Source organism: Panthera leo, chromosome C2 (assembly GCF_018350215.1).
Source record: "Panthera leo isolate Ple1 chromosome C2, P.leo_Ple1_pat1.1, whole genome shotgun sequence".
NCBI classification, from domain to species: domain Eukaryota; kingdom Metazoa; phylum Chordata; class Mammalia; order Carnivora; family Felidae; genus Panthera; species Panthera leo.
Genome location: NC_056687.1, coordinates 121,399,568 through 121,412,606, shown reverse-complemented (window position 1 = coordinate 121,412,606; position 13,039 = coordinate 121,399,568). Strand labels below are relative to the sequence as shown.

Below are 13,039 nucleotides of genomic sequence, written 5' to 3'. Positions count from 1 at the left end.
ATTTCCTCTGAAGTCAGCTTCTTTTTAAATAGTTCTTTTGAAAATACTAAAATTATACCTCCTTGTGGTTATTTTTCAATTAAGCGAACCAGAAAAATGTATATCAGGAAAATTGCCTAAACTTTTCTCGGTTAAAAAAACAAGTTCTATTTTGGAAAATTTCAATCATATACAAAGTAGACAAAATATAATGAACTCTAGTACTCATCGCCCAGCTTCAATAAATATAAACATTCTGCCATTCTTGTTTCACCTGTACCTTCCCCTTCTCCTATATATTTTTATAACCAAATTATTAATTGATCTTCCACATTGAGTTAGTCATTTGAATTTATTTTTCATTTAGTAAACTATCCTGTTATATCGTATCATACATTTTTTCATAAGTCACCTAATATAGTGAATGACAGTATTAAAAATTATAACAAAACTCCCTCCCATTTAACAGAGCACTTTCTATGCTATATACTGTGCTCACGCTTTAAAAAAAAACACTGGTTCATTTAATTTAAGATGATTAATAATGTAGGTGTTGCCCTTTAATCTGCAAAGGATGTAGAGATGTTGTTTGTTAAAGGATTAATCAAAAATTAAAATTGAAACCGATGTTTCCATAAAGAGAATTGTGTGTTCATGACTGTGTTTCTCAGGTATAATAAAATGCCAACACAATTGGAGATGCTGTTTGTAAGGAAGGACTAATTCTAAAGAAATCTTTTTTTAAATGTTTTATTTATTTATTTTTGAGAGAGAGAGAGAGAGAGAGCGAGAGCGCACATGTGAGTGCAAGCAGGGAAGGGCAGAGAGAGAGTGGGAGGCAGAGAATCCAAAGCAGGTTCCAGCCATCACCACAGAGCTAGATGCGGGGCTCGAACTCATGAACTGTGAGATCATGCCCTGAGCTGAAATCAAAACTCAGACACTTAACTGACTGAGTCATCCAGGTGCCCCTCTAAGAAAATCGTAATATCTATTGTCTAAGGGACAAATAATGGTCTTTCAGTGATTTAGTACCATATTAGCATCAGTTATAATACCAAATTATAAATAAGATGCTATAAGAACTGAAATACTTTTTTACTGTGTACATACTTCTAAAATTCAAGAATAAACCAAGAGTTTTAGCAAATTAAGAGCCAAAATATCTTGTTTATGCCCATAGAAGGCAGAAAATGGATTCTGCTGAGGGGGGAAAATATTTAACTAAGTGCCTCACAACCGTTTCTCTCATTCTCTCTCATTCTGTCTGGTTTAGCTTAATGAAGTTTCCCCAGAGCTCTGCCATCATTCACTGGTGAACCAGTACTGGGTAGTTGAGGGAAGATGGGGATTTGAATCAATATACTGTTTTTTGATAGCTTTTTGACTATGGGCAAGTTACTTAATTTCTCTAAACCTCAGTTTCCTCATTTACAAAATTAGGAAAACAATACCTCCCTCTTAGAGTGTTTGTAAAGATTAAGAAATACACCACACTAAGCAAGTAGTACAGGGCCTAAGACTTAAATATGTATAAATGATCATTATTATTCCTGTGGGATTCATAGGATGCTCTATGCTACAGGCAGGGTAGCCAGATTTGGCAAATAAAAATACAGGATATCCAGGTAAATTTGAATTTCAGGTAGATAATAATTTTTTATTATATCTAAATATATCGCAAATATTGCATGGAATATACTTATACTAAAAACATTATCCATTGTCTATCTGAAATTCAAATTTGAGTGGGCATCCTGGCAAAATAGCTTCTCTTTTAAAAGGGCAACTTTTAAAACAAACTTATACGGAATAAAGCTGTGATTAAATTTGATATTTCATCTGCTCATACTTGGTACCGTCTCCTTCCTCCAATACACTCAGTATTTTCTCTTCCAGGTAATGCTCAAGCATCATATATCAGAGAAACAAACAGTGCCCGTATTTTGGAGCAGAATGTCGACTTTTCCCCCAAATTGAAATCTGTTGGATCGGTTACTATCCTAAACTAGGCATGGGTTTTAAAACTACTTACTGAATTATATTTGTATTTAAATCTTTATTTGGAAAACCATAAAGCACTACATAGGAAAGTCATATTGAGGACCACTAAAAAATATACAAACTACAAATCCCTGACAGCGCTCAATATCTCTGAAACACTATTTCAAATGTTCTCGTTTTCTTTGTGTGCACCATGTTTTCTTTGTGTGCACGAGGTTAATTATTTTTCAAACTGTGCTTGTGACTAGCACGGAGACACACAAGATAAATAAAGCAGATGGGTTTTACATTTTATTCCAACCAGACCGTACAGCTTAACCTCTTAGCTAGACTAAAAAGCCTGTTATCCTACCGGTATTTTGGCTAATTTGTAGTTAGATTTTTTAATGAGATAAAATATAGCTTTCCTAAACGCAGGGGTTGGGAATTACTTTGTGGTAATATATTCTTCTATCTCTTTTCCACTTGCGGGACATGTAATCCATAATTCCTTGCTTCAACAAGCAACGTGAGGAAATGAGAGACGCCGGAATGTCTTCATCCATTTACTCCTTAAAAGCATTTGCAGGGGCGCCTGGGTGGCTCAGTCGGTTAACCGTCTGACTTCGGCTCAGGTCATGATCTAGCGGTCCATGAGTTCGAGCCCCAGGTCCGTGAGTTCGAGCCCCGGGTCCGTGAGTTCGAGCCCCGGGTCCGTGAGTTCGAGCCCCGCGACCGTGAGTTCGAGCCCCGCGACCGTGAGTTCGAGCCCCGCGTCGGGCTCTGTGCTGACAGCTCAGAGCCTGGAGCCTGTTTCAGATTCTGTGTCTCCCTCTCTCTGACACTCCCTCATTCATGCTCGGTCTCTCTCTGTCTCAAAAATAAATAAATGTTAAAAAAAAATTAAAAAAAAAAAAAAAGCATTTGCAGGCTGTGTTTAAACTTCAGGTAGATTATAATGCAATTATTCCAAACGGTACTATATGTGCCACATTTATTTCCTCATTCATAATTTATTTGCCAGTACACTAGAAGCAGTGCTCCATTTGTTTTTCCTTAAAAACACGCACCTTCTGCTCAAACTCCCTATTTCTTTTCCTCCTGTCGCCAACAGTCGCAGGGCGCTGTACTCTTCAGCTCCATCTCGTGTAGAAAAATGTCGACTGCACCCTCAGCCCGGACCAAGGGGCGCATCCACTAGTGGAAAAGATGGAAAAGCCGGGAACTTTACTTAGGCGTCACCACTAAACGAAGAAATGATTTCCTTTTAGATGCTGTCTCAGAAAAAAGCAGGTCTTTAGAGCTGACAGGAACCTCAGGAAAGCATATATATTGATTTCCTTGATAAATTCAACCGAATCTGGAGAAAAGCATACTCCGTTTCGTTAGTACTGAAGTAGTTAGAGTGAAATTTCCATCGAGCTGCGATTCCTGGCGAAATCCTTCCGAAGAGCCAAGTAAGGGCATTCTCTGAGCGGCAGTACGTACTACGCTGGATGCCTCACGGGATCCTACAGCAGAGTTTACGCACGTCAGAGAGCCCAAAGGAGAACGAACGCCTCGAGGCGGTTTGGGAGGCCGGTCGGCGAGAGGGTGGTGAAGTCCTCTGCTCGGTGAAGACGACTCGAGCAGACAGGAGTCGTTTCCGCGTTTTGGCCCCACGCTGCCGCAGGCAAGGAGCCGAGGGGCCGCCGGGCCCCGGTTGCCCACAGCATCTCCCCAGAGTTCTCCTCCTGAGAAACCTGCGGGTCACGGACGCCCACCTTTTGCTTGTTAATGTAAATGTGCTTATGAAGCCCTCGTGATTTTTAAAGTTGCCATGTGTGGTTTTTGCTTCCTCGGACCAGGGCAGAGGGAGCCCCGAGCGTCCCTAAGCCTGGCGGGGAGGCGCGGGGCGCGGGGGGCGGGGCGAGGCGGGGCCGGGGCCTGGGGCGGGGCGTCCTCTCCGAAACCGGCCGCTCCGGGCGGCGGCGGCTGCGGCGGCGGCGGCAGCGGCGGCGCGGATCGAGCGGCGCGCGGATTGGTTGCGGCGGGCGGAGACGTCAGGCTCCCGCGGCCCGAGCGGCCGCCGGGCTAGCGCGGCGCAGTAGGTTCGAGTGCGTACCGCAGCGCGGAGGTGTCCTTTGCCGTCCCGCTTTCCGCCGCCGTCGCCGGGCTGTGCCGCTTGAAGCGGGACGCGCCTCCGCGCTCCTCGCCGCCTCCACCCGCGCGGCCGCCGCTCCCCTCGTCGTAGGCACACGCACCATGACGAAGAAAGAGAAGAAGTCCTTCAACCAGAGCCTAGCCGAGTGGAAGCTCTTCATCTACAACCCCACCACCGGAGAGTTCCTGGGGCGCACCGCCAAGAGCTGGGGTGAGCGGGCGGCGGTTGGGCGCCGGGACCGGCAGCGGTCCGGGGGACGCCGGGCGGGGTGGGGTGGGAAAGGAAAGGCGGGAGGCGGCTCCCCGCGCGGGGGCCCCCAGAGCAGCCACAGCCTCCGCCGCCCACAGCGGTGTTCGTCCCGGGCCGCCAGACTGTCGTACGGGCGGTGGCGGAGGAGGGGCAGCGCGGCCCCATTCATTTCTAGCGTGGCGGGCGGGCCGCCGCTCGCTCCCGAGGCAGCCGGGCCCGCGGGCAGCCCCGGCCGGGCCGCGCCGCGCCGGTTTCTTCCTCCCAGTCGGGAGCGGGGCGCACGTGCTGAGCTGCCCAGGCCTCCGGCCCCGAGCGGCGCCGGAGGCTGGGGACCCCTGCCCGGAGCCGAGTCCCGAGCGTGCGGCAGCCGAGAGCCCGGGCCTCCTTTGTACGGAGCGCGCGGTCCGGGAGAGGCCCTGGCTGAGGCGGCCGGTGGCGCCGAGCGGTTCGGGGAAGCCAGACCCTGCCCCACGCCCGGGGAGAGGAAATTTCCACTCTCGCCGCTATCTTGTGACTCGTCCACGCTGCCACCCCGGTCGGAAGAGTGTGAGTGAGTGTTAAGTGTGTGGGTTGCATCTTTGTGCCGCGGTTAGTTAATCACACAAGTACTTGGTACACGAAAATGCACTTGAATTCGGACAGTGAGAAGACCATTAAAAGGGTTGGTTCCTGCCTAATTCCTTTTTAATTAGAGACGTTTTCTTCCTGGCAGAGAGGCTTCTTTTGGGGAAAGTACATCCCAGGGGGAACAGTTTTTGTGCCTTCAAAACATGTGATGGTTGTGTATGTTAGCAGTTTTTCTGTGTATGAGTTCTTTGTTTTAAAAGACATATTTAAGCCATCCACCAGTGGAGTGCTGCTTTAGGGTGCGTTTTTGCTTTCCGAAAATTTATATTAATTTATAATTTATATTGAATAAGGACTAGTGTTTTGTTTTGTTTTTGCCTTTTAAAGAACACCTTGTTAGTAGGTCTTGACCTTTTTTTTCCGAGTGAGAATAAATTTCTAGAGTTGAGAACTATTTGGGCACGACATTTTTAAGAGAAACAGGGAGAGGGTAAATTAGCTATGACTCAAAAAATAAACTGTTGCTTTTGACTGAAATTGGCTCCTCCAGAGTGGAAAGGAGGCTTAAAGTCCTATCACAAGCTGAAAGGGGCCTTGGAGGTTTTTTAGCCCAACCCCCAGTTTAGAGATGAGAAAAATGAGATCTAGAGAGGTTGTGATTTTGCTTTGTGTAAAATTACATATTCCACAGAGCCAAGAAAAGAACCCAGTTGTCCTTTAATCCTAGTCCAGCAGTTTTATTATTTTACAGATGCCTTGCCTAACTAACACTCACGATTTTTATTTAGATAGCTGTCTTTTGGGAACCCACTAATGTGAAGAGGAAATAAATCTTGCATCCGGAGTTAAATGGGGGAAAAGTGGTGAAAAATTATTGCTTCTAGAATGTGCTACCATTTTGCTGAAGGAATTTTTGAGTGGTGGAGAGGGATTAACTTTGTAGACTACTTCCCTCAGTGCCTTATTTCCAGTAATAAGTACCTTCATTTTATGTTAGAATGACATTTCTTAATGCAGGTAGTACTTCTTACCTAACCTTTGTATTTATATGATGTTGAAGTTGAAATTTTATTGAGTATATGCATTTAAGTAAATAATAGGCACAAACTGTCAAAGTGTAAAGGCATATAAGAGTTCTAGTACTACAGGTAAAGTTGGGATTAGTTTTAGAAGGATTAAAGGAGACTTATTCAAAATTGAAAATAAGGGTTATTCTTTTTTTTTTTTTTTAACATTTATTTATTATTGAGAGACAGAGAGACACACAGCATGAGCAGGGGAGGGGAAGAGAGAGGGGGAGACACAGAATCTGAAGCAGCTCCAGGCTCTGAGCTGTCAGCACAGAGCCCGACGCGGAGCTCGAACTCACCAACTGTGAGATCATGACCTGAGCCGAAGTCAGTCACCCAACCAATTGAGCCACTCAGATGCTCCAAAATAAGTGTTATTCTTATCAACAAATAATACATTTCCGCGTTTATTGGAGTAATAGTAAACCAGTGCAAAATGGCATAAATTGCCATCCATAATCCTATCCCAACATAAGGGCATCTCTCTAAGGATATATGTAGATGTGGTGTGTAGAGGCTGAAGTCCATACTCCACTCTCCAGGCTGTGTACCCTTGAGCGTGGGGAGTCTGCCTAGAGAAAAGAGTATCTTGTTCCAGTTCTAATTCTTAGAAAGGCACTGTATGGGCTACCTGCCTGATCTCATCACCACAGAGATACCCACTGTTAATATTTTTGATACATATCTGGGCAGACTTAAATGGGTATAATGTCAATTTTTTTTTTTTTTTTTTTTTTTTAACAAAAAGAGATCCTACAACAAGTGTTGCTTTATAGTGTTTGGAATATATTGTGGGCACCTTCCCATGTTAATAAAAATCTGTATCATTTTTAATAGCTCACTAATGTTCTATTATATAGGTCCGTGTACTACCATGATTTTTTTAAAACAAATATGTTGATTAACATGTATATCTTATGTATGCATGGGAGATACCCAGGGAAATATGAATAACTCCTGATTTTTTTTTAACCAGTACTTTATCGTATGTACTGGTCTCTCCTCTGCCCATTCCCTCCAGCCTTGCATGTACATTTCTGCAAATTTATTCCTTGATATATGTTTCTACTAGTGCAATTTCTAGGTTGTATTTAATATGTGTACCCTTTACGTTTTGGAAATAAGTTACTTTTTTTTTTTTTTTAAAGAAACTCATTTGCAAATTTTTTCTAGTTGCTTTTGAATTTCAGTGTAGGTGTAGCGGGGAGATGGTTATGTGTTTGTTTTTTGGGTTGACTTTGGTAAAGTTGCAGTGTCTGCTGGCCTATAGAAAAAAGCCTTCTCTACCTCAAAGATTTTTTTTTTTTAATGTTTATTTATTTGTGAGAGAGACAGAGACAGAATGCAAGTGGGTTGGGGCAGAGAGAGGGAGGCACAGAATCTGAAGCAGGCTCCAGGCTCCGAGCTGTCAGCACAGAGCCTGAAGCGGGGCTCGAACTCACGAGTTATGAGATCATGACCTGAGCCGAAGTTGGACGCTCAACCTACTGAGCCACCCAGGCGCCCCTACCTCAAAGATTTTATAAAGACATTCATTTAACATATTTCCTAATTTTATTTTTTACATTGAAGTCTTTAGTACATTTATCCCGTCTAATTTGAGGTTCTTCAATGCGTGGGATATATTAAAAGCACTCATTTAAAGAGCAATTTTAGCATTTATACTTGGGATAGAGAAAATAGTGGAGGTTATACCATATTGTCTTACTTTATAGTATTTTTAAAAATTTTATTCATTTGTGAGAGAGACACAGCGTGAGTGGGAGAGGGGCAGAGAGACCAGGAGAGAGAATCTCAAGCAGGCTCTGTACTGTCAGCACAGAGCCCGATGTGGGGCTCAAACTCACAAAACTGTGAGATCATGACCTGAACCAAAACTAAGAGTTGGACGCTTAACTGACTGAGATACCCATGCACCCCACATTGTCTTATTTTAAATGACCATATAAAAGATTTTTTTTTTTAAGATTTTATTTTTTTTAAGTAATCTCTATACCCAATGTGGGGCTCAAACCCATGACCCCAAGATCAAGAGTTGTGTATGCTGTACTGACTGAGCCAGCCAGGTGCTCCTATATGAAAGATTTTGAGTTGCTTCTTGTATGTTTGGCAGTTTCAAAATACTCGCAGATATAAAATCACTTCAGTTGATTTTCACAACAACCTTCTAAAATAAAGTGCACTATGTAGATGATCAAAGTATACCTAGAGCTGGTTTCTTATGCTGAACAGTAATGACACATCAGGAATTAGTAGTTGCCATGTATGAAAATAGGACAAAAAAATAGCATCTTGTGGCTTATGTTGCAAATACTAAAACTAAATGCATTAAATACAATTAGAGTGAAAGATAGCTTAGAAATCATCTATTATTTAAACTTTAACAGACCATGTGTTGCAATTAACATTTTTAAGAATAATGAAATAGAGGGGCACCTGGGTGGCTCAGTTGGTTGTGCATCCAACTTCCACTGAGGTCATGATCTCGTGGTTTGTGAGTTCGAGCCCCGTGTCGGTCTCTGTGCTGATAGCTGGGAGCCTGGAGCCTGCTTCAGATTCTGTGTCTCCCTCTCTCTCTGCCCCTACCTTGCTTGTGCTCTGTCTGTCTCTCTCTCTCAAAAATGAATAAACGTAAAAAAAAAAATTTAAGAATAGTGAAATAGAATAGTAAAAATACCAGTTTATTCTGCCTGATAAGTTTATTCTAAGGAAACATGTTCCATGAAACTTTTCTGTACTTTATATATACAGATACCTTGAGTAAAATGTATTTCTTATTGTGGCTCACAGTCAAAAAAGCTTGAAAGCCACTAATGTAGCCCTATGTCCTCATTTCATAGGTGAGAAAGTTGAACTCGTAGATCTGATTTGTCAAAATTTACTCAGCGATAGAATCCTTGGCCTTTAAACTACCTCCAAGGCCAGAGGCTTTTTTTTTTTTTTTTTTTTTTTTTTAAACTATGCTGTGACTTGATGTCATTTAATGACATCTGCTGTGGACTTCTTTGGAGTTCATTATCTGAGGGCTGTCAGTAGATGCTCTATATTAATATTAACTTAAAACTTGAGTTACTGATTTCCAAGCATACTCGGGATTCTGGACCAAAACTATTAACATCTACATTTTGTTCATGTACCTTTTCTTTTATTATAGATCCACGAAGTGCCATTTTCTCAGTCACCTGCTCCCATTCTGGGTCATGCCTCAGTAAATGCTCTGCTTTGGAGATCAGACTCCATCCCATCTTGGGTGTCTGACTGTAGGGGAGAAGGCAAGTGTGTTTATTTTCCCAGTATCACATAGTTTTGTAAGATGTTGTTCTTTGTCCTGTGGAGTGTGACATACTAAAGAAACTTTACAAAAATGTGCACTGTTGGGAAAGTAACAGGACTTGCCTTACCCTGTGTGCAGGCTATAAATGAAGGTCAGTGGTGGGTGTGGCAGCGGCAGCAGCAGAGGCATAATGAGCCATCACCCAGCAGGAGACAGCACTTCCTGGACTGGTAGTGGAAGGGAGGGGACGGGGTAAGTTTGTGTGTTATGTTCTAGATGTTGTAATTACAGTAGTATGTGCTTTACTATTGTTAAAGACCAACCTTCCTCTACCCCCAAAATTTGATTCTTTGAAATTGACTTTTGAATTTATATCTGTAGAATTAAATTAATTATATTAAAAGAAGTTTAAAAATCTTTCTATCTTTAGTCACAATATTTCCATGATTTGTCGTGTTTAAGGACCAATCGTGTAATGGAAAGAGAAACATTTAACGTTGAAAGATAAGTTTATTATTTTCTAATTATGCATTTATTGCATTAATTTTGAAGTAAAATTAATCTGTAATCTTTAACCACTTAGAATAAGCACTATTAACATTTTAATAGTCTGTTTCTTTTTTGTAAATAATTTTTTTTATGTATAAGTAAAAATTTAAGTATACACTTAGATAGCTAGTTTTATCTTAATTTTTGATGTTTGAGGGGATGGTTTTTACCCCTCTGCCGCCTTGGGGGCATAACCTTGGGGTTATGTGTTGGGGATAACCTTGCCCCACTCCATCACCTCTGTGGGAAATGTTCACACTTCCTCTTAGAATTTATGTATTCTGGTGTCTTCAGTTATTCTATGTTGAGACTTCCAAATCTACATCTCTAGTTTGTATGGTTTTTTTTATATTAATATAACCAACTGCCTGTCGGAAATCTTCAATTGGATGTTTCATAGGACTGTGGAATGTTCAGTACACTTCTTGTAAATAAATCTCCATTGTCCTCAGGGGCTCCTAAGTATGACACACACACTATAATCTTGCTGACTTATTTCTCTGTCTGCCATTCTCTACCCCTTCTGGGCCTGTTTCCTAGCTTCTGAATCTCTCTCTTTGACCTTGGCTTGGGTATTCAGATGTCAGCTTTGATAGCCTGATCTCTGGTACACATCTTTGAATGCCTATTTGCCTTAAGACTGCATCAAGTGCCTGTGTATCCCACAATATTTTTTTCTGTTATAGCATTTATGACTTTATGTAGTAGTGTTGCCTGTTTACTAGACTATACGTTCTTACTTACTCGTCTTTGATTCCCTAACATTGAGCCTTTTGCCCAGCACTTAGTAGGAAGGTAATAAAAATAAGTTGAATGAGTGAGCTCTATTATGAAGTGTTCCCATGTAATTAGTCTTTTACAACATTTTAAAAACTGTTTTGGTATTGGTGTATCATAGTATAAAGGTTCCCGCATGTTTGGGCATCCCACTACCCCCCCCCCCCCCCCGTTTTGTTTATTTGTTTGTTTGTGTGTTTTAACATAGGCTTCATGCCTAGTGTGGGGCCCGAACCCATGGCCCTGGGATCAAGACCTGAGCTTAGATCAAGAGTTGAATGGGGTGCCTGGGTGGCTCAGTCGGTTAAGCGGCCGACTTCGGCTCAGGTCACGATCTCACGGTCCGTGAGTTTGAGCCCCGCATTGGGCTCTGTGCTGACAGCTCAGAGCCTGGAGCCTGTTTCGGATTCTGTGTCTCCCTCTCTCTGACCCTCCCCTGTTCATGCTCTGTCTCTCTCTCTCTCAAAAATAAATAAACGTTAAAAAAATTTTTTTTTTAAATAAATAAATAAAGAGTTGAATGCCCAACTGACTGAGCCAGCCAGGTGCCCCTACCACCCCCACCTTTTTAATAGCATTGTGAGTTTTCATAGAAGTTCAGAGGAAGCATCCACTTAACTTTCTTGTTGAAGATTCAGCTGAGTTTGTGACTGCCTGAGTGGTGCATCTGATTAGGATAACAGAAACGAGGTGATTATCCAGGTCTCCTGCTTCCTGCTTTATTGCTCTATTTAGCTTTTTATACTGTTCTTATGAGACCTGCATAAAGGACCTGTGTGTGTGTGTGTGTGTTTTAACTTTTCTCAGATTTAATGGGCATTTATTTAACAGTAATGTCCTGCGTCCTGCAGGGTGCTTTACAAATAATATTTCTGAAAATAATCCTTTAACTTAGCAGCCTCCCACGAATCTGTTTAAACTTTGTTACTGATTGTGGACTGGCTCTTATTTGTGACTTCTTAGTATTTTGCTGATGTCATAGTAAGGTATGACTCACCCTCATCCAAAGGTACTTTTCTTTAAAAAAAAAAATTTTTTTTTAAGTTAATTTATTTTGAGAGAGACAGAGAGCTAGTGGGGGAAGGGCAGAGGGAGAGAGAATCCCAAGCAGGCTCTGGGCTGCCAGTGCTGAGCTCGATGTTGGGCTCGAACCCACAAAACCGTGAGATCATGACCTATGCAAGAGTCTGACGCTTAATGGGGCACCACCCAGGTGCCCCAGCATAAGGTACATTTCTGTTGGTAGATTCTGGCCCATAAATAGTTGCCCTTTGTGTGCCCTTACCACCCCCCTCCCCCAGTATCTCTCATAATCATTTTCCTGATTCGCTCCAGTCTGTTCTACCTTGTTTCCTAAACGTGTATTTCTCAGGTGCTGTCTTTGGCCTTGTTTTTTCTTCATCTTCTTCCCTGGCAGTCTCATAAAACAACTGCAAAGATCACTCACACATTTTACTTACTGGTTAACATCTCTCTCAGATTCAGTTGCATCCTGCATATCCCATAAACCTTGAGAGAGAGAGGCTTAGATATCTTGACTAACTCTGTAACTAAATTACCTTATATGTCACCTTGCAGACAGAGCTCTTTTTTCCTTCCTCTACTGAAGTTCTGAGTTGCTCCTGTATTTGCAATTTTTGAAAAGAAGGTCACTATCTTTTTTGTCATTTGGGCTCTAAACCTGTCCAAGTCATGCCAGTTCTATAATGTCTCTTAAATCTGTGACCCACATCCTCATTGCCACTACTACAGTTAATTCAGGAATTAATTTACTCTGCCCTATTCCTCTCCCATGCCCATATCTTACGAAAACCCACATTCAGAGGGGGTGCAGGGTGCTCGTTTTTCATAGCTTCATAATACTAACCACCTGTTTCAAATTTTGTAGTCCTTAACACTTGCATCAACCCTGTCTCCCCTGTATCAGGGTCTGGTAGTGCCTTTTCTTATAAATTCCCTGATGAAGGCACCTGGGTAGCTCAGTCGGTTAAGTATCTGGCTCTTGTGATTTCGGTTAGGTTATGATCTTGTGGTGGGATTGAGCTCCGCGTTGGGATTCTCTCTCTTTACCTCTCTCCCTCTCTCTCTCTCTCTTTCTCTCTCTCTCTCTCTCTCTCTCTCTCTCTCTCTCTCTCAAATAAACATTAAAAAAACTATTAAAAAAATAAAACTTAAAGCACCAGATGAAGAGCTTTCATAACTTTTCCAAAGTTGTTCCAAGTTCAATAGACCATTGGCTTTCCAGCTTCTACCTGCTTCTTAAAACAAAAAAAGCTATAGTGTTACTGACTTTGGGGAAGCTCATAACTTCTGATGCATCTCCAGAAAAACCCAAGGAATCATTTGGAATCATTGTGACCTAAACCACTGCAACTTCACTGCTGTCAGGTTATTTTTAAGGCTACAGCTTTGATCATGCTACTTCCCATACCCTAAAATTGTATTTGG

General features: G+C 42.2%; 1 protein-coding gene across 1 annotated transcript in view; it reads left to right on the top strand.

Moving 5' to 3' along the window:
- Positions 1-4,000: 4,000 nt before the first annotated feature.
- ATP1B3 (ATPase Na+/K+ transporting subunit beta 3) overlaps positions 4,001-13,039 on the top strand; it is a 45,735-nt gene continuing 36,696 nt past the window's right edge. Inside the window, exon 1 of the mRNA XM_042954664.1 lies at positions 4,001-4,315. Coding sequence (XP_042810598.1) covers positions 4,207-4,315 — 109 coding nt within the window. The 5' untranslated portion in view covers positions 4,001-4,206. The remainder of the gene's footprint in view (positions 4,316-13,039) is intronic.